At 40.9% G+C, this 22781-nt stretch overlaps 1 protein-coding gene across 14 annotated transcripts in view; it reads left to right on the plus strand.

The window, feature by feature from the left end:
- The window catches only part of LOC144591618 (nuclear factor 1 B-type-like), a 241588-nt gene that overhangs the window by 95109 nt on the left and 123698 nt on the right, over positions 1-22781 (plus strand). For 2 of the 14 annotated variants that reach the window (XM_078395739.1, XM_078395746.1), the window contains exon 1: positions 20411-20526. The exons of the other annotated variants lie outside the window; for them this stretch is intronic. In XM_078395739.1, coding sequence (XP_078251865.1) covers positions 20517-20526 — 10 coding nt within the window. In that variant the 5' untranslated portion in view covers positions 20411-20516. Of the gene's footprint in view, positions 1-20410; positions 20527-22781 lie in introns of those variants that run through there. 14 annotated transcript variants of the gene reach the window in all.

The raw sequence follows: 22781 nt of genomic DNA on the forward strand, positions 1-22781 counted from the left end.
GGTGAGGGTTGTGCCTAGACACAGGAAAAAGCTGTACTTGAACCAGGAGGTAATGGTTTGCAGGTTTCTGTACCCTTTTCTTGACAGTAGAGAGTGTGGTCAGGATGGTGTGGTTTTTGATGATATTGGTTGAGACAGCACTTCCTGTGTATCCCTGTGATGGTGGAGTGGTCAGTACTTATAATGGACTGGATAATGTCCACCACTTTCTGCAGCCTTGTTTGTCCTCTGCATCATTTGGCAGCAGTGCTAAAATGAAAAGGTCATAGAGTGATGCAGTGTGGAAACAGGCCGTTTGGCCCAACATGCCCATACCAGCCAACACTTCCCAGCTATACTAGTCCCACCTGCTTGCGCTTGGTCCATAGCCCTCCAAACCAGTCCTATCTATGTACCTGTCGAACTGTTTCATAAAAGCTGGGATAGTCCCTGCCTCAACCATCTCCTCTGGCAGTGAAAAGCTTTTAGTTGCATGCTAACCAGTCAGCAGAAAGACAACACATGACCACAATCGAGCCATTCACAGTGTACAGATGATACACGATAAAGGGTATAATGTGAGTAACGTTTAGTGCAAGATAAAGCCGGCAAAGTCTGATCAAAGGTACAGTGGACTACATTGTGATGGATAATTACTGGAAGTTAATCAATCAGCAATACTTTGGCCCCATCACTCTGATAAATATATTGCATTGTGCTACTGTAATCCATCAACCAGTTCTCTCAAATTCCAAATAGCAAAGAAGTAGTTGAAATATGCAATGCACAAGGGATAACATGCAACATCTTAAGCTATTGGAACCATGGTAGTTTGTATAAATTATTAAGGACTCAGTTGCAAAAGAACATCACATGAATTTGTCTCTCTTTGCCCTTCCAAGCTGTCTGTAAACTCTGAGGCAATTCCAGAAAGGCAAAGGATATGCCAGGAAACTTGCATTCCTCAGATGTAGCAATGCATTTAGTTTTGAGGTGGTTCGAAACTCGATCAAGCAAAGTTTATCTAAACCTGGATCCTTTCCTGGAATATTTTAAAGTATAAAATGCAATTGTTATTAGCTTGCACATATTAATCCCTGTTAAGGCCTGCCTGCCTCAAGAGAGCTCGAACCAAAATTTGCTACACTAAACATTTTAATTAACACCACCAGTTGGAATAGCTGTCCAATTTTGAGCAATACCTTTCAAGCAGGACTTGTCAGAGCTTGCAGGCATTGAAAATATGGCATATTATACCTGAAGCAAAGATTTCACTGCTCCCCATCAAAGCTGCTGATCCCAGCATTCCCTCATATTATTCTAGTCTTGCACTGAAATCTTTATAGCCAAAGGATAAAATAAATTTGATTGTGTAATGTTGTTTTTCTCATGCTTTGTGTTCCAATGTGCAAATAGTACATGGCATTAATTGTGATCCCTGCACAAAAGACCAAGTCTGTTGAGTACAAAGATGCATGCAAAATCCTTCTGAGTGTCAGCGTATAATACAAGTTTAACGTTGGTTAGAAGTGGTTTCTGAAAGAACTTACAGTTACATTGGCCCCTAACTTTGGATTCTGGTACTATACCTGCAATATTGGTACAGGCTCAAAAAGCTTTAGTGTGATTTCAAATGACATTTGGACAGAGATATGGATTTAGAGGAATATGGGCCAAATGCAGGCAAATGGGATTAACGTAGAATGCTAACTTGGTTGGCATGGACAAGGTGGGCCGACCATCCTGTTTCCATGCTCTATGATCTATGACTGTGCAAAAATATAACTTGTTGAGATCAGATAAAAGTGTTTCCTTATTATATCGTTATCTTGTGTGACTCAACAGTTATGTATCCCAAGCTGTGGCTTTTCCAGCTATAGGCTTTTGAGGCTGGTGTGAACAGTTTGAATTGAATTTGCTTAAATAAGCATACTTGGCAAAGGCGCTCATGATTTTGTAACATTGGACCAACTAGGTCAGAAGTTAATGATTGCAGAGTGTCCATGGAAAGAAGGAAAATAAGTGGAAGCTTGCAAACAGATACAAACTTTATCCTCATTGACTGGAATTCATTCTCCTCTTCAAAAATCAAATCATGCAGAAATACCACAAACACTAAATATGCCAAATCATTTTTTTAAACCGTTTGTTGACTCAATGCAAAGTTCAGCATGGATCATTGTTTACTTTATCTCTCCACCTTGTTCATTCACCATTTATCTTAACTAGCTGTTATAAAACTATTACGACATGCCTAAACGGTACTTCCTGATGATGAATTCTGCACTGTTCCTTGAAACACTTCACAGTTAAAGGCATTTTTTCAATAGCCTGTTTAGTCAAAACAGTATTGATGGAGCTGATAAGTCAGATCTGAAATTTGAAGAATTAAGACTGGGAACCATTGAGCTGTTGTCTGCCATTGAGCTGTTTAGTGAGGTGGCATGTTATCTTATACAAATATAAGGGATATATTCAACAGGACGAAGCTATTCAACCCTTTGAGCCTGCTCTGCCAATAAACAAGATCATGACTGGTCTTTTACCTCAAATACCATTTTCCTGTTCTATCCCCAGATTCTATAAAGACTCTATTTATTATTCGCCCAAACCACTGTTTCAGAGATGTAGTCTAAGCAGAGAGCCATTTTGACAAATATGCCAAGTACAACATCCATATCCTCAAATCTCATTATGCTCCATGTAACTAGCATGGTTAAACACAATGTGTTTTTAGTTTAGTTTAGTTTAGTTTAGGTATAGAGTGCAGAAGCAGTGCCTAAGGCCCACTGAGTCCACGCCGACCAGCGATCCCTGTACACTAACTCTATCCTACACGTACACTAGGGACAATTTATAATTTTACAAATTTAAACCTACAAACCTACACGTCTTTGGAGTGTGGGAGGAAACTGGAACACCCGGAAAAAAACCCAAGCAGGTCACAGGAAGAATGTACAAACTGTACAGCCAACACCCGTGTTCAGGATCGAACCTGGGTCTCTGGCATTGTAAGGCAGCAACTCTATCGCCGAACTTCGGTATCCTCTTGTTATAGCTACTCTTCGTGTCACCTGCATTTACTACCCATAGTAACAATAGCTCAAATCAAGCTGTATTCAACCTGCTGCCCCGACTTGACACCCATAGTCCCTGCCAACCCACACCTCACACCTATCTGAGCCAGATGTGGATGGCAAATGATTCTAGTGGTCTCAGCAGCAAGTAGAACTCGGGCAAGGGTTGAGGAACTACCATCAGGGATCAAGATGGTAGGTTCTCAAGAGAATTTATAATGTTTTTTAACTCTCTTTGATATTCAACTTGTTATGAATAATTTCTTAATTATGTTAAATAATTAAAATTAATTAAAATACTGAAATGTCCCAAAGAGAGATATGTACAGAAACAGGTCCTTTAGACCACTGAGTCTGCACTGACCATCGACCACTAATTCACCCTAGATTTGAATTAATCCAAAGTTTTTATTCACCACACATTTTCATCAAATTCCCCCCAAATTCTATCATTCAGCTATGATTCCTGATGGAATCCCACATAGTCATAAGGAGAATGTGCAAACTCCGCACTGACAGGACCTGATGTCAAGATTCAACATGGGGCTCTGGCTCAGTGAGGTAAAGGCTCTGCTAGCTGTGGGTACAACTATTAAGTACTTATGTTATCCTTGCAAATTCTTTCCCATCAATTCGCAAGGCCTGGCATCTCCATTTATTTGAATCATGGGATGTGAGGTTTGTCCAGGGAAGTAGTGTTGAGTAATGAGATCAGCTATAATTTTTTCTAATGGAGGTGAAGGATGAATAGATCCTCCAATTATCCTTATGTTCTTACATTCTGATCATATTTCTGGTGCAGTTTATCCTTGAAATTACTGGCTCAGATTAGCCTATGAGCACTCATTATGTTTGTTTTAACTTCCTTTGTTTGTTCGTGCTTTGATTGAACAGTAGACCAAGGAATTTAACACGCATATTAAACAGTCAACATAGAACATTGAAAAGTACAGCACAGCAACAGGTCCTTTGGCCCACAATGTCTGTGCCCAACATGATGCCATGTTAAACTAATCTTTGTTGTCTGCATGTAATCCATATCTTGCATTCCCTGCTTATCCATGTGCCCATTGCTATCATATCTGCTTTCCCCACCACCCCAGGCAAAGCATATCAGGTACATGTAAAAAAAATATAGCCACACAAATCTTCTTTAAAACTTGACCTTAAACCCATGCTCTTTAGTCTTTGATACTTCACTTATATCTTAGGGAAAAAAAAGGTTCTGGCTATGTACCCCATCTATATCTCTCATCATTTTATATATTTCCATCAAGTCTCACCTTAGCCTTTGACACTCCAGAGAAAAAAATCCAATACTGTCTATCTTCTCCTTATTGCTAACACCCTCTAATCCTTACCATCCTCGTAAACTTCATCTGCACCTCTCCAAAGTCTTTGTATCCTTTCTGTTATGGGGTGACCAGAAATGCACTCAATACTTCAAATGTGGCCTTACCAAAGTTTTATAAAGCTGCAGCATGACTTTCTGACTCTTACTAAACTATCTTAAACATTTCCACAATAAATTGTCTACAAGTTAATTTCAAGAAAATTAGTACGTTTTTTTCTAATTTTATCTTGTATGTTTCCCAAAATGCGTTGTCCTTTACTTGTCTTTGGTCTAGTTCCCCCTTTTCTTCATTTATTAAATGTTTCTCTGTTTTATTCTATCTGTTTGATGGGCATTCCATATCTTTCTTTGAAATTCATGACTTAACTTGCTGATAAATTCTGTTATTTTTTTAGCTTACTTTTCTAGCCCATTTTTACGGAAGAGAGAGACAAGACATATATTGCATCTGCTTTTGAGCTAAGAGTGCCAATTATTAATATCTTCTTGTAATATATGCATTGTTGACTGTACAACTGCACTATTTTCCCAAACTTGGTATTTTTCATAAATATGATACTTTTCATTCGAAAGTCCAAATAGTTAATGTAAATGCTGAATGACAGCTGTCACAATACAATGCCTCTCTGTCAGTCCCTAAAGATAATGGTAGATTTGTGCAACCTTCATTATTTTATATTTTTATTACAGGTATTTTAGACCTGTGGGAATTTAGTCAACATAATAAAATTACATTGCAGTTGAATTAGATGGTTCGGAAATAAGTGTGCAAACTAATTATGATCAGATGTATTGTTTTTGAACACTAAATGAGCAGTACTTTTATTATTTTCATTATTTTTCTGATATTCTCTAAATTTCCAAAATAATTTATCTTGGATCTCAGGAGATAAATACTGCTATGGATTTAAAAGAAAAGTAGATCAATATTTGTAGAAGAAAAAATATGTATAGGGCAGGGTAGATGGAGCAAAACATAAAGTGCTGGAGAAGCACAGCAGGTCAGGCAGCATCTGCGAAGGGAATGGACCGCCGAGATAAGTAGGTGTTTAAGAAGGCTGATTTAACCTGTGAGTTCACAAACTGCCTGCTCCACAAAACTCCTGAAATTATGAAGAATGAATGGAAATTATTGACATTGTTTATTTTGGCAATTTGTGTGAGGGTGCTGTAATTACATAATTTTTCAGTAATTATGCCAAATGCATTTCTTTAAGTCTTTGTTCTATAAGACTGACAATATGCTTGAATGAAAATATCCATGAATCAGTGGGTATATGTTTTTATTTCAGCCATGCTACGATAGAATGTATCCCATTTGCAAATGGGTAGTCCATACTCCCAGCATATTGCGATAAGGAAAAAAGGCTGATTATTAATTTTAAATTTCTGCTTGCAGTAGCAGTAGAAATGTTGTTACTGAGCATTTAACAAGAAAGGCAAGATAATAACCTTAGGGTTATTGGCATGCAGTTTAATGATGATGAGGCAGTTTTATTTTTTTCCTTTCCACTGTATAAATCATATTAAGTTCATAATCATTAGGCGCAAGTATGAAAATTGTTCATAGAGAGCCTGAATACCAGGAATTCAAAGATTATTCTGTGTTAAGACAATATCCACAAAAAAAATCCTTAATTTCCCTGAAATTTGGAGGGTTACGGGCTAATTTACTCGATTTTATGGTTATAAAATGAAACCATTGGAATGGATGGAAATTATTTTCATTGGTTTTTGATCATAAGGAAAAAGGGGATACATTGTAAAAGTTAGGGACTAGATTTTCAGGAGTGAAAATGCAAAATGTCGGAGAAGATTGGAATTATCATTCATAGTCCAAACATGATATAATTAAATGATAGAATAGGCCTAAGGGTTCAGATGGCCAGGCAACCGAATGTCAAATAATATATTGCTACCTCTGTTTCTCCCCCCACTGATGCTGCCTGATCTTCTGAGTGTTTTCAGCATTTGCTGCTTTTATTTCAGATTTCCAGCACCCAAAATAATTATTTGGATTTTCAGTCTTGAGCAGATAAATGGTTTACTCCTCTTCTTGTGCTCCCATGATCCAAGAAGGCCAACTGTTCAAATCAAGTCTACAATAAATATACCCCTTGACATCTGCTCAAGGTAAAGTTATACATAATTTCCAGAAAGTATTTCTGCAGAGCAGATGTCTATCGCGTATTATTCCAGTAGAGATTAGTTGGGTAAGCAGGGAAAAAGTATGCAGTAGTCATAGAGTTATAGTCGTACAGTGTGGAAACAGGCCCTTCGGTCCAATTCGCCCACACCGACCATGTCCCATCTACTCTAGTCCCACCTGGCCCATGTCCCTCTAAACCTATTCTATCCATGTACCTGTCTAAACGTTTCTTAAACGTTGTGACAATACCTGCTTTAACACTGCAATAGTACCTGCTTAAACGTTGCAATAGTACTGGTGATAAGACATAATGATGAACCAGCATTAAAAATTAAAATGCATATATTAAGGAAATTAAAAACATTGATACAAAAAGTTGCGCACTTAATCTTTTGATCAATTTTTTTTACACAGAAAGTGGTGCCTGGAATGCACTGCGAAGAGCGGTGGTACAATAGTGGCATTTAATAGGCTTTTGGATAGGCATGTGGATAGGTAGGGAATGGAGAGATATTGATTCAAGTGCAAACAGAGAAGATTAGTTTAATCTGGCAATGTTTGGTGTGAACATTGTGGGCTGATACATTAAAAATTTAAATAATGGCATACAGTATCTAGTGTGTTCATCTAATTTCTAAGATAATGCTTGGGACATAGAATAGTGCAGCACAGGACCAGGTCCTTGGGCCCACAATGCCCGTATCGAACATGATGCCAATTTAAACTAATCTCCTCTGCCCATACATGATCCATGTACCCTCCATTTCCTGCATATCCATGTGCCTATCCAAAAGCCTCTTAAATACCACAATCATACCAGCCCCCCCCCCCCGGCATTGTGTTACAAGCTCTACTCTCTGTTTGATCAAAGATTCAAGTTTTGTTTATTTTTGTAACCAGCAGATTGCTGCCCTGATGTACAATTACAATTTGCAAGAGTATAAGCATGCCGTGTGTTAGTGATTACCCTGGGAGGTGGCCCACTGTTGAGGCTGTTTTTATATCAAGAGAGAGAGATGTGTGAGGGACACACAGAGAGAGAGAGAGAGAGAGAGAGAGAGAGAGAGAGAAGAGAGAGAGGAGAGAGAGAGAGAGAGAGAGAGAGAGAGAGAGAGAGAGAGAGAGAGAGGAGAGAGAGAGAGAGAGAGAGAGAGAGAGAGAAGAGAGAGAGGAGAGAGAGAGAGAGAGGAGAGAGAGAGAGAGAGAGAGAGAGAGAGAGAGAGAGAGAGAGAGAGAGAGAGAGAGAGAGAGAGAGAGGAGAGAGAGAGAGAGAGAGAGAGAGAGAGAGAGAGAGAGAGAGAGAGAGAGGAGAGAGAGAGAGAGAGAGAGAGAGAGAGAGAGAGAGAGAGAGAGAGAGAGAGAGAGAGAGAGAGGAGAGAGAGAGAGAGAGAGAGAGAGAGAGAGAGAGAGAGAGAGGAGAGAGAGAGAGAGAGAGAGAGAGAGAGAGAGAGAGAGAGAGAGAGAGAGAGGAGAGAAGAGAGAGAGAGAGAGAGAGAGAGAGAGAGAGGAGAGAGAGAGATGGTGATAAATACAGTGAGGAGATTCACAAAGACATAGCGTCTTTGAGTATTGAAAAGCGCTATATAAATAAAATGTATTATTATTATTATTATTATAGAGGGTGATCATAAAGACCATAGATCTACCTCTCCTTGGCTTGCATTAAGTTTCAAATGCTCCAATGGCCTTTCCTCCTTGCTGGAGCCCAGGTAATTGTAGGCTCCTTTCTGTAGTCTATATACATTGGGGCAAAGTGAAAAAATGGCAATTCCATTCCATGAATTGGACTGGTCGTGTGACCCCATGTTCTTTAAACATTCGTGGTCCAACTCTGTAGGAGTTTCCAACAGTAATGAAATCTGGTCCATGTCTCCAAACTATTCAGATCTAAGTACTCTTTGAATTACTTGACTATGCAGTAAAATGAATTGTGTTTTTAGACAATTGTTACAGAAAAACAAAAATAAATTGCATCCAAATATCTTAAACTGCTTCACATCCCCCCCCCCCCCAAAAAAAAAAGATGTGTGAGGGACGAGACAGACAGAGAGAGAGAGAGAGAGAGAGAGATGGAGCTGCACGTGCTGCTGCTAAAAAAGGCACAGTTTGTTAGGGCAAGTATTCGAAATAGACTTGGATGCCAAGGTTATCAGCCCACTCCAGAATAACAGTGCTCTTGGCACAGATAATCACAGTAATGTTGAATTATTTGTAACAGCTCTCTGTAAGTGCAGTATTATACAATTAGCTTGAAGTTAGTTCCTTGTCTGAAAAGCAAGTGCTGGAATTATGATCTATCTCAAGCCAAGACCAACTGTCCATGGAACATGTCTTGAGCATTCTACCAAGTTGGACAAACACCACAGCCAAACTGCTTGTGGATGGATTTGGCTGGCAGGTTATTCATGCTTTTCAGTGCACAGAACTGCAAAACTGGACTTCAATTTGATTCATAAACTAGAAGATATTGTAAGATAAGTTTGGAGGCAATGACTTTACCTGAAATCAAATTAGTGTAACGCTGCATCTTAAAATGTTTAGTTTAGTTTAGTTTAGAGATACAGCGCGGAAACAGGCCTTCGGCCCACCATCCACACCGATAAGTGATTCCCGCACACTAACACTATCCTGCATTGGACAATTTACATTTATACCAAGCCAATTAACTACAAACCTGTACGCCTTTGGAGTGTGGGAGGAAACCGAAGATCTTGGAGAAAACCCACGCGGTCACGGGGAGAATGTACAAACTCCCTACAGACAGCACCCGTAGTCAGGATCGAACCCGGGTCTCTGGCGCTGTAAGGCAACAGCTCAACCACTCTGCCACCATGCCGCCCAAACTATATAATAATTCAGTAGTATGTTCACTGATGCCAATGTTCTTTTGTGATTAATGCTGCTCTTTTGTTTCAAAATACTTACAAGTATTGTTTTCAGAACATTCTCATTTATTGGAGTGTTTGGGAGAGAACGATTGAATGTTAGATTAAAATTGCCTCAGTAAAGACCTTTTGAAGTGTATGGCAATTACATGGGCCATTTCAATTTAAACATAAATTACTTTATTTCTCATTTGTCTGAAATATCGGAAAGTGTATGTGCATTATTTGGCAGTCTGGATTGTTCAGTCATTGAGACAGGACATCTTTATACATTTCAGGTCAAGTAAAGTTAAATGATTTGGGGTATTTTTTTGCAAAATAATGAACTTAATTCTAAGCAAGAAATATCAGTCTGTTGATCTGAGAGCATAAATCTGAACTAGTACCATGAGGAAGTGTGATGAAAAGGGTATCTTCTTAAAGGGAAACTCATGATGCATGGACCTTAGTTTGCTGCGTAAATTTCAGTTTGGATTCCTTTGATTAATGCGAGCAGATTAATTTTGTTTGAGTGACCCAGGTGCTTTTTTTTCCAGTGTCTTATGTAAGTATTGTAAAGCAAGAGGGCAATTAAATTTAATTCATAATAGATTATTTTCATAAACCAATTTAGGACAAAATTGGAGAGTTCATAACTAACTGAAGAGGAACTCTTCCAGTGATCACCTTGGAAGTTAGAATGAGCTCGGAGATCTATATTGAAAGAAGCACACCAATTGAAGTACCCTAGTTCCTGAAGTGGTTGACGCTCCTAATTTTCCTTGATTAGGTTGCACAGCGGTGAAACAGGTGATGCCATCGTCTCACAGCTCTGGTTACCTGCATTTGGTCCTGACCTCCGGTGCTGTTTGTGCCCAGTTTCCTCTTACATCCCCAAGACATGCTAGTCGATAGGTTAATTGGTCATTATAAATTATCCCTTGTGAAATTGGGCATGTGAGAGAGAATAAGCTGGAAGGAAATAAATGTGGGAGTGGGATTCATGTGATTGTCCTGGCTGACATTCATGTGATTGTCCTAGCTGGCTGAAATATGAAAACATGACAAGTGATGCCTCATCACAAACCTAAGCTGGTCTATATCATGAGTGCACTTGCCCTCGAAATATGTCACAACACTCTCCTGTCCCTTTAAGAATTAAATAACTGACAGATTTGAGTACATCCCTGAAGTGAAGATACAAAGCCCAAGGCTTCCAAAGGCAGTGAATGTTTCAATCATCCATTGCTTGAAGAATGCCCAGTCTTTGACGCTTCATAGATTTTTTTAACATCAAGGTGATATTACTTGAAGATTTGCAACGTTAATGTTTCCACGAGACATTGACTGAAATTTGACTAACAACAAACAACCATGCTTTCCATCAGGAGGCAATGCAGATTTCGTTAAATTTCATTTAAAGTGCAGATGAGTCTCTTCTGGGGCTGAATTTGAAATATGACGTGGTGGGAAAGTTTTGAAATAAGAAGTCTTGACTGTCTAGCTGTGACCTGGCAATGCTTCAAACTATTGACTTGAATCTACTCCAAGAACCGAGTGTGTGCCACATTGCTGTAATCGTGACTGGATTGAACTGGATTCAACATTGATGGAAGTTGCGAAAAGTGTAGCAGACGTGGAGACCCAGGAGAAGTTGTAAAACAGGTCTTTCAGCAGACAAAGCTGGCCTTTGTTGTGATGGCTTGTTGATTAAAGAAGTCATGCAAATATTTTAACTCGTTCTTCTCTAATCAGCCACTTTTATGCAACTTTATTTCAATCCTAACCCTATGCAATCTGTGTACCTGTCCAAATGTATTTTAATTGTTGTTATATTACCTGCTTCAACTACCCCCCTCACAATATTTTCTGGGGTCACATTCAGCTTCCATATATCTCTGCCAACTTTCTGGTCTTCCAGTATGTGATAGCTGTCAGGAAGCAGTGATCTGATGTTGGTAGATATAACCATGATATAACCTCATCAGGAAGACTGGCTCCATCCTGGGGCGGAGTTGGATTCGCAGGAGGTGGTCTTGGAGGGGAGGATGCTCCTCAAACTGCGGAGCATCTTGGACAATGCAGCTCATCTGCCTCCATGACACACTGGTCAACCCAAGCAGTACCTTCGGCAACAGACTGGTTCCACCAGGATGCAATACAGAATGCCACATGAGTTCCTTTTTCCCTGTGGCTATCAAACTGTACAAATCCTCCCCCTTTGGTCACAGGGTAGACTGACTTCATCTCCCCAATCTTTGCACATCCCCAATCCTTTCCACTCGTCACTTTAATTTTATGTTTCATGTATCTTGTGTTTTATGACTGTTGGCAGATCAGTTTCACACTGTATCTCTAAAGTCTAAAGCGAAGTCTAAAGCCTTTGTGGTTTTTCCTTTTTTTCTTTTGTTCCTGTGGGAATAGAGGACATGCCCAGCTAGAGTTGCCCTCCTGCTCTGTATTTTGCTTGTGACCATTGATGACCATTGGTGAGTGTGCCTAGGACACTGTTCCATCAAACTCTTGCTGTGATGTGCTAGGGCTGCAATGATTGAGCTCAAACAATCAGGATTAGCCTCCTTTGGTGTTCATTCACATTTCAGTTCCCTTTGATTCCATTTTACCAGGGCCCTCTCTGACGCCACCTTTGACATCAAGAGCAGCCACTCTCACCTCCCCGCTGGCACTCAGCTCCACTGCCTATGTTTACACCAAGGCTTTAGTGAGGTGCAGAGCCAGCAAGTTCAGGCAGAACCCAAACTAAGCATCAATGAGAAAGTTATTAATGAATAATAATTGCTGCTTGATTGTCATATCAACAACATGTTTATTGCTTTTCTGATAACCAAGAGAAGACTAACAGGAAGGTCATGGGCCAGGCAGTGCTACTCTTGTGCTCGGGGAGTTTCTCTAGAGAATTGGTTAGATTAAAGTGTTGCAGCTCCACTGGGAGAGCTGAACTGACACACAACCAATGCTGGTGTCTGCTTGCAGAATTATAGCGGAGCTGCTGTTTAGCTCCACAACCAGTGTTGTGCCTAGAGGGTTCATTTCTTAATATCCTGCACAGCAAATCAGAACTGATGGCAAACATTCAACCTGCAAGTTAGATACAAGATGCTGGATTAACTCAGCCGGACAGGCAGCATCTCTGGAGAGAAGGAATGGGTGATGTTTCGGGTCAAGACCTGCAGTGGCTGTTTTCCGAACCAATATCTGACCCTTGGTGATTGAGCATAAGTGTGCAGATGAAGCTTGTGTGCATGCATGCCTGGAGCTCAAGCTACAAAGCATCGCAAACTCGCTCATTTGACAGCAAATGCCTCCCACTCAACCTCCGCAAGGTTAACATCCCCTCCCAAACCAACCCTGGTCTACAACATTGACCCTCAGTAATAACGTTTTAACAATAGGACCAGAGAAAATGTAGACCACTTCCCGTATTGTCGGAGCAACTTCTAGGGGAAGGAAGGCATCAATGTGATATTCGCTGTTGCCCACAGTGACCAGCACAGCATTTGGTTTGATTGAGGAAAAGGATACTTCACAGCTGGCACAAAACCACGGCAGCAATTTTGACATTCACTTTTTCTTTAGACACTTCCCCCCTGCCGTTTAAAACATGCACTTTACTTCTCCATCTTCCAGTTCTGATGGAGGGTCATAACCCTTTTTGTGGTTTTGTGCCAGCTGTGAAGTATTGATCTTCATACATCCTTTTCCTCAATCAAACCAAATGCTGTGCTGGTCACTGTGGGCACAGCGAATATCACATCGATGCCTTCCTTCCCCTCGAAGTTGCTCCCACAATACGGGAAGTGGTCTACATTTTCTCTGGTCATATTGTTAAAACTTTATTACTGAGGGTCAATGTTGTAGATCAGGGTTGGGTTGGGAGGGGATGTTAACCTTGCGGAGGTTGAGTGGGAGGCACTTGCCGTCAAATGAGCGAGTTTGCGATGCTTTGGAGCTTTGGAGTATCTTCAACACGTTCTGTTTTTATTTCAGATTCTAACTGCAGTTTGATCTTTTACTTGGCGTGATGGAATAATTTCATGTCAGGTCCAAGACAATTGGACAAGTACATGGAAAGGAAAGATTTAGAGGAATATGGGCCAAAAGTGACTAGGTAGGACTAGTCGATGGGTCTTGGTTGGCATGGGAAAGTTGGGCCAAAGGGTCTGCTTCCATGCTGTATACTCTTACTTGACGTCTAAATTTAAGTTTTCAGCAAGGTTTAAACAATATCTTGTTTCCTTAAATTCTTTTGGTGGCTTACAGAGAAGTAATGATAGTTTTATTTCACATTTGTCCTATGACCATGAAACATACCTTTTTATGTTGCTCTGGTGTGGAGAAGGTTCACTGTGAGCCCAGCCCTTAAATGTTACCTGTGACATCTTTGTGTTGAGCTGCAGGAAGGTTGTTTTGTATTTGTTTTGATGATTTGATATTTGATTTCATTTGATGAGGCATTGAGATCGATGGATCAACGGATTAATATGGAAAGGTGTCCACTGGTCAGCATTGACGAGGTTGGCTAGACGGTCTGTTTTCATGCTGTATGATTCTATGACTTTATGAAGTTAATGACATTCGATCCTTCCACTTTTTTCTGCTTACATTGAACCAGGAATCTATGTTTCAGATAGTGCTGCATAGAGAAGATTTAAAAAATAAGTCCATTATTCACTACATCCATTTCACAATATGATAGGGATACATCATAGATTCTCCCACTGGTGAAAACATCCACTCTATCCAGGCCTTTCACTATTCGATAAGTTTCAATGAAATCCACCCCCCTTCCTTCCTTCCGAACTCCCATCCTTCCGAACGCTGAACAATGCTAAGGGGGAAAGCAATCATGTCAGGGTTGGACAAGTTTATGCATCTGCCCGCTCGAATAAAAGAATACTTAGGCAAATGATACTGGTAAATGATAATAAGAAATTCTTTAAAAAAGAATATAGGGGATGCGGTCTGCATTGAGGGATGAGAGAGGAATCATGGAAGGCCAATAATATATATGGAAGATGCAGAAAAGGAGGGCTGTTGGTGTTCCTAGCCATTAGTAGTGAAGAGAGCTGAGTGATCCCTCAGGTGATTCAGAGTGTTTATTAATTCGTGCACATATGGAAATCTCAGTGGGTAACCAAAGAACACTTAATTATATTCACTTCTGGGAGAAGACTTCTTAACTCATGAACGATTTCATCACCTTTGAGATTTTGATTTATCTTATTCATGAAGAAGAAGAAGGGATCACCTGATCTGTTGGAAACCTCTTTATGTCAACTAGTGCACAAAAGTATTATCAGCATTTAACATATTTAAGTGATTGTTGTGATATGATCAAATGTTGAAATCCCTCCTAAATCCTGCCATTAAATAAATCCCACTGGCCCTGCTACACCCTGTGTTGCATTCGGCGTAACATTGGTGTTGGTACAGATGAAGCACGTGTGTCTGTGGTTATAATATAACCTCCCTCTTTCCTTCTCTTGTGACTGGGCATGTGGCAGCCTTCTGAACTCAATATTAAATTCTACAACTAAAAGGCAACTTGATTTGTCGGTTTGTATCAGTAGTCCGTCTGCAATATTAGCTCAGCTCGTTTCTTCCCCATTGCTGTTTTCTTTTATTCTTTCTGGGAGTGCAGAGGGAGTTAAGCAGGAACTCAGGCTTATCTGCCCTCCTGTTCTGCATTTCACAACCCCCGCATTCTCTCGTCTATGTTCTTTTGTCTATGTTCTCACTCTCGTTCTGCCCCCATATAGTCATTGAACAGATAACCTTGTTTTTTGCAACTTATCCCCATGGTCACCTTGGTTTTAACCTTTCAGAGAAATATCTCTCTCCCCACTCTCCCTGCAGCATAACAAGCTTCTTTTGTCTCCTTCCCAGTTGTGACGAAGGGTCTTCGACCTGAAGCGCTAACTCTGTTTTTCTCCCCACATATCCCCAACCAGCTGAGTATTTCTGACATTTTCTGCTATGGTTTTGCTTTTCCATTTACTTTGCAGCTGGGATAAGCCGTGTGGTTTCCTGCTGAGCTGACTATCGTTCTGAATGCAGGATTCACAATCCTGTAATTCCCAGACATTTTATAAGTGTGATCCTGATAGTTGTCATAGAGTCAGAGAGTGATACAGTGTGGAAACAGGCCCTTTGGCCCAACATGTCCCAGCTACACTAGTCCCACCTCCTCACGTGTGGTCCATATCCCTCCAAACTTGTCCGATCCATGGACCTGCCTAACTATTTCTTAAACATTGGGATAGTCCCAGCATCAACTACCTTCTCTGGCAGCTTGTTCCATACACACACAACGCTTTGTGGGAAAATGTTACCCCTCAGATTCCTACCATTCCTGATATTCTTAAATATCAGGAATGTCATGATATTTTTATGAAGGGGGTGAATTCTATAGAGCAGAAACAGGCCTCTCAGCCCACAGAGTGTGCTCTGACCATCAAGCATCCATTTACAGAACTCCCACTTCATTCTCCTCACATTCTCATCTTCCCCTCCCACATCCAGATTTTATCTCTCACTTTTGTAATAGTGACAATTAACAGCTTCCCGCTCATCTTTGGGATGTGGGATGAAGCTGCATCACGTGGTTACAGGGAGAACGTGCAGCCTCCACTCAAGCAGCATCAGGACTCGGGATTTAACCCAGGCAACTGGAGCTGTGAGGCAGCATCTATGCTCGCTGCAGCGCTGTGCCATTGCTGGTTTCTACTTTCTTTCAGTGGGTTTGCTCTCCTGTAACCATGAAGAACCATGAAGAGACAAAAGGAGCTTGTTGAGCTGCAACAACTTTAACTTATTCTCTTCAATAGGCAAGTGGTGAGATATTCAACCCTGGTTTGTGTTGCTAATTGTAAAACTGAGTAGATTCATTCTAATATACTTTGCCTTTGATAATCATTCTATTAAGGTCAAAGGAGGCTTAAATAATTTTAAAAAGTATTCAAAAATATTAACAAATGTATTTAGCAATCCATTTAACCAACAGAATCTAATTTGAAATAATTGAGTTGAAGTAAAATTAGAAAAACAAACCGCTTAGCTTCACTTAGCTGTTCAGTTCAGTGTGGTGACCCCATTCAGATGAACGTAAACCGTGTGTTCATGGCTGGTATGAAATACAGGCTCACCTCAGGACTCCCAGGAATGGAAAGGAAGCAAGGTAACTTGATCCACTGGGTTTACATAAGAAGGAAACTGAGAGGCCACATGTAAAGTTGAGTGTAGTTTATTGTCATGTGTACCGAGGTACAGTGAAAAGTTTTTGTTGCATGCTAAGTTTTGTTGTCAGCGGAAAAACTATGCACGATTACAATTGAGCCATCCACAGTGTATAGATACACAATAAAGGGAATAATGTTTAGTGTACGATAAAGTCCAGCAAAGTCCGATGAAAGATACTTTGAGGGTCTCCAATGAGGTAGATGGAAAATCAGGACTGCTCTCTAGTTGTTGATTGGTCAGTTTAGTTGCCTGATAACAGCTGGGAAGAAACTGTCCCTGAATCTGGAGGTGTGCTTTTTCACACTTCTGTACCTCTTGCCTGGTGGGAGAGGGGAGAGGCCGGGGTGCCTCTGCTTGGTCTGTTTGCGCTCCACCGGTGGACTTACTGCAGAGTCCAGGGTTAGACCAGGAGACCAGATATGCTGACATCTGACTTCCAGCTCTGCATTGTGAAGCGCCGAGGGAACAAGAACAAACTGACCTGTGTGCAATATTTGATCAGCGATTGTCTATAGAACAACTGGTGAGCAATCAGCACAGTCTGACCCAGTCTGTATTGAAATTACATTACAACATGCTTTGATCTACCAATGTCCACTTGCTTGGATAGAAAAAAAATGTTTCCAATACAATTTTCCGTACAGTCAGATCCTGAAGCAAAAACAATCTTACTCAGTTTTGGAACAGATGTGATGTAAAGGACCGTATTTATCGTAGTCAGAGAGAGATGCAACATGAAAACAGGCCCGTCAAAGCACTGTGTCTGTGTTGACCATCAACCACTAATGTTCACACTAATTGTACCTTAACCCGTTTCATTCTCCTCATATTCCATCAACTCCCCCAGATTCCATACCTATGTCAATTCTTTCCGATTCGATCTTCTGAATTCCTTCGTAGAGTTATATTAATGTCCCAAATAAAAATATAGTTTTAACATAGTAAAGCATTCCAAAATTATTTTAAAAACTGAGAGGACTGCAGGAAGATGAGCGTCTTTATGGAGTTTGTAAAGGCATTGTAAAATCAGGAAATGGAAATGGTGAATGGCCCATTGTCAGTAGTAGTATCAGTATTGGGGCAGGTTGTACAAGTAAGCTGCTGGAAGCCAGGAAGCAATTTTTAGACAAGAGAATGTTGAACTTAGTTTTTTATTGGTTTTCATTTTATGTTCTTAGGGCTCATTAGCAAAGTATGACTGACACCAGAAATCTGAAGTCAATTGAAAGAATGCTGGAAACACACGTTGGATCAGGGAAACAGGCCACAGTGTTTCAAGCCAATGAGGTTACAACAAAATGAGCAAAATTAGCAGGAAACGAGTTTGAAAATGCTGGAAACAGTAGAAGGGTAGAGCAAAGAAGAGAGAAAGCGAATGATAGAGTGTAAAGCGGGAATATCTAAAATAATAAAATGTGTTGTGTAGTGAATCTGTGCAAACCACCATTTCTGGAAACCTTCCACCTATGCCTTCCACACTTTAACACACCATTCTAGCTCAGCAGTATATGTCAGAATAATGTAAAATATATGACTTGTGGAGCACATTTCTATCTGGAGTGGGAACAAGACTATCGTCAATTTTATACTGATGTTGATTTTGAGAGAACAAATCCTGGGAACAGTTCCCTGGAGGATAGGCATGTTCAATGGACCAACTAATGTTTGTGTGAGCGACCACCACTGTACATTTGATTGTGAGAAGAAAGGTATCCTACACAATAGAATGAGCTTTGCACATTAAATGCACTCAAAGACATTTCCTCCCGCTCACTCTGAGGACCAAGAACTGTCTGTGCGTCTCGGTTATAGGTCAAAGGTAGACACAAAATGCTGGGTTGGGGTGAGGCTACTTGTGATTGGATGGATTGTGGGTGTTTCTGGGTGCAAGGTAGAGTCGCAGTGAAGGGTCAGTTTTTGTGTGGGCTGCACAAGTGAAGCATTTTGACATCTGAGCAGGCAGAATCAAACTAAAAGTCATCAAAGGTGGATCTGGGTCGTATGAAAGGTATTGTTCATTAAAAGTAGCTTTGAAACTGTTCCTTTGTGCATAATCTCCAACTACCTTTATTACCTCGGCATTAACGTGGTTGATAACTGGCTTGGAAAATAAACACAGCTTTATGAATTCAGCTTTTAATTTACGTGACCATTTGATTCAGAACCTCATAACAATGGTGCCTATAAAATTGGTGAAGGATCATTTACTTTGGGTACCTTATTAAGAACCATGTGCAAGAAGGAACTGCAGATGCTGGTTTAAACCGAAGATTGACACAAAATGCTGAAGTAACTCAGCAGGACAGGCAACATCTCTGGAGAGAAGGAATGGGTGACGTTTCAGGTCGAGACCCTTCTTCAGGCTGGCCTTACCAGGTTAATTTTATTGCGTTGAGTTTCTTCAAAATTTAAATCAAATTTATATTTTCACTGGTGATTTGGATCTGGTGGTTGAGGCACTAGGAAAATCAGACCTGGTAATCCCATACAATCCTTGCTGCTGTTTGTAGATGTTATATTGTTTCCATTGGTTTTCAGTTTGCCAGAAAGTGAGCAAAAGTAATGCTTGATATAGCAAAGAGTCCTAGGCTGCCGACACTTAACATCATTTGCTGAGATATTATTAGTTAGAATCTTTAACCGAGTTTAGACATCAATATATCGTGTTGGAGCACTATAATCAAAATCTAGTTAATTAAGACAGTCTTGAACATTATTTGATCCTCCAGCCAACTTAATTTATTTTAGAGATACAGCATGGAAATAGGCACTCTGCCCAACCGAGTCCCCATTGACTCTCACCTGCTCACACTAGCTCAATGTTATCCCACTTTCACATGCCTATCCTATGGGCAATTTACAGAGGCCAATTAACCTATTAACCCTCCGTCTTAAGGATGTGGGAAGAAACCAGAGCACCCGGAGGAAAACCATGCGGTTATAGGGAGAATGTGCAAACTCCACACAGATGGCGCCTGAGGTCAGGATTGAACCCGGGTCACTAGCACTCTGAGGTAGTAGCTCTACCCGCTGCACCTCTGTGCCACCATTAGATTCAGAGAACCTGGATGTTTAGGGGCAGCACAGTGGTACAGTTAGTAGAGCCACAGTCTCACAGTGCTGGAGACCCAGGTTCAAACATGACCTGTCGTGCTGCCTGCATGGAGTTTGCACGTTCATCCAGCGACTGCCTGAGTTTCCTCCGGGTGCTCTGATTTCCTTGCACACCTGAAAGACACGCAGGTTGATAGGTTAATTGGCCACTGTAAATTACCATTAGTGTATAGATGAGTGGTATAATTTGGAGGGAGTTGATGGAAATGTAGGTGGAAAGGAAAAAAATGGGATTAGTGTAATAAGCAATTGGTGGGCTGAAGGGCCTGTTTTTGTGATTCTATGACTCAAAATCCCCAAAACGTGGGCATAAATCTGCTAGCAGACAGAATATTGTAGACAATTATTTTTTGTTACAGATGTTCCTAAAGTGTCTCACACTGAGATGCACAGCTGCATTTTTAACACAGGAGTTTATGCAGTATAGTTGCTGAAGTAGGCAAATATTTGCCTGAAGGATGTGCTCTTTGGAACAATGAGTGGTCAGACATTTGACATGTTGGTTTTGAGCCATATTCATGAACTCAGTGCCAAAATAAATAAAATTACACGTGCATCCTTTAACAGTCCCAGCAGCCATCTGTTAGTTTATGTGGTGCACACTCTAGTTCAATTGCACTGCATGTTTGACTGAACTTTCTTTAACTGCCTGTTCTTATATACATCAGGGAATGTTAACCCTGCAACTGAGCAGTTCTGTAATTAACTGAAGCGGATGTATGTTGCGAGGTGAGTCAAACCTGAGCAATATACAAAACAAAAGTTGCCTTTTGCTTTTTTTTCCCCCAGAAAGTGCCAAGGGAAATTAACACCATGGATTAGTAAAATAAGGAAGGTATTTTTCTTCACAAGAATGTAATGAAATGTGCAGTAATAGCAACATCCGTTCTGTTACTTTGAGATTAAAGCTGTGTTGAATTAGATGATTAGCAAGTCATTTAGCCACAGGGTTTTGCTTGTTATTTATTTATTTTGTGTGTTTTGTAAATGATTGAATAACTTAAACAAGAAATTGTATTTACATGCAAACTTGAAAAATGAATAGTGGACTCTTTCAATAAAAAGCTGATCTCAGTAAATTCCTATCTTACATCTGAATATTTAAACAAATCCAAATCTTAGGGCTTATGAAATCAAGGGATATGGAGAGAAAGCAGGAACGGGGTAAAGGTGCTCCTCAACTTACAATGGGATTATGTTCCGATAAACCCATCGGAAACTGAAAATATCGTACGTCGAAATGTATTTAAATACACCTGATCACCTGGCTGGAAGCGAGCTACGTGTCGCTGCCTAGCGTTTGAACCATTGTAAAGTCGAAATATCGTACATCAAAGCATTGTTAGTCAGGGAGCACCTGTACTGATTTTGGATGATCAGCCATGATCATCTTAAATGCCGGTGCTGGCTCGAAGGGCCGAATGGCCTACTCCTGCACCTATTTTCTATGTTTCGAAAAATACTAGACACAAACGTTAAAGTGATTATTTGAATTTTTATTTAAAACCGTAATTATTTCCACTTCAACATATATTTTAGACCCCATTGTTGCAAGCACCAGCAATATCAGAAATACTTTGGCTGGGGAGGTTGCTGGAACTGATGAACTAAACTGGGGTCCAGTTTAGGTGGCTTTTGGGACCAAGAAGGGCACTTTTAGAGGCCAGACAGGTGTGAAAAATGGCACCCACAGCTTGTGCACACATCTGCGATGTGCATACATTGGACGCCACATTGGGGTAGTCGTTGCAATGTATGCAGCGAGTAGAATCCCAGATTTGTTGCAACACAATGCATGATTACAATCGAGCCCTTTACAGTGTATAGATACATGATAAGGGAATACAATTTAGTGCAAGGTAAAGCCAGCAAAGTCCGATGAAGGATAGTCTGAGGGTCACCAGTCCAAGGTAGATAATAGATTTATTGTACTGCTCTCTGGTTATGATAGGATGATTCAGTTGCCTAATAACAGCTGGGAAGAAACTGTCCCTGAATCTGGAGGTGCATTTTTACCCTTCTATACCTTTTGCCTGATGGGGGAGGGGACAAGAGGGAGTGGCCAGGGTGTAACTCATCCTTGATAATGCTGTTGGCCTTGCCAAGGCAGCGTGAGGTATACATGGAATTAATAAAAGGGAGATAGACACAAAAAAGCTGGAGTAACAGCGTAACAGGCAGCCTCTGGGAGAGAAGGAATGGGTGACATTTTGGGTCGAGACCCTTTGTCTGAAGAAGGGTCTCGACCCAAAACATCACCCATTCCTTCTCTCCAGAGATGCTGCCTGTCCCACTGATTTACTCCAGCATTTTGTGTCTAGATTGTGTCTAACTTCGATTTAAACCAGCATCTGCAGTTCCTTCTTACTCAATAGAAGGGTTGGTTTATGTGATGGTCTGGGCTGCCTGCACAATTCACTGCAATTTCTTGCGGTGTCCACAATTCACTGCCATTTGCAGCTATAGATATCTGCAACAATTTGTAATTTTCGACTGCCATTTGGTTACAGGAGATCAGTGAGACTTTCTGATATCTCCTTTGGCAGGGGTGGGAAGAGCAGACATGTTGATCTGTGGTTACAGACTTCCCTATGCTGCAGTATGCATCTGACTGAGAGGAATCCGAATCCAGGGAGGAGCCAGCGCTGCCGTCGCAGCTGCGGCTTGCCTGCAGTCCGTCTGTCTTTTGTGTTTTTTGTTGTTTTTGTCTCAATTGTAGTGTTAATATGATGTAGTGTTGTATGTTATGTTTTGGGGGGGGGGGGTGGGAGGGAACGGGAACTGTAACTGTAACATTCTCTCTCCAGAACGGAGACGCGACCTTTGTTCTGTATCGTGTCTCCGTTCCCGTTGCGGCCTACCACCGGCCATGCACCTGGGACCACCTGGGTCTCTGGTTCGCAGAGCCCGCGGTCCGGACTCACCACCTGCGGCGCTGGCTGCCTGCGAATGCTGCGGGAACGGCTGCGACTCGTCTCCGGAGG

Source organism: Rhinoraja longicauda, chromosome 3 (assembly GCF_053455715.1).
Source record: "Rhinoraja longicauda isolate Sanriku21f chromosome 3, sRhiLon1.1, whole genome shotgun sequence".
NCBI classification, from domain to species: domain Eukaryota; kingdom Metazoa; phylum Chordata; class Chondrichthyes; order Rajiformes; family Arhynchobatidae; genus Rhinoraja; species Rhinoraja longicauda.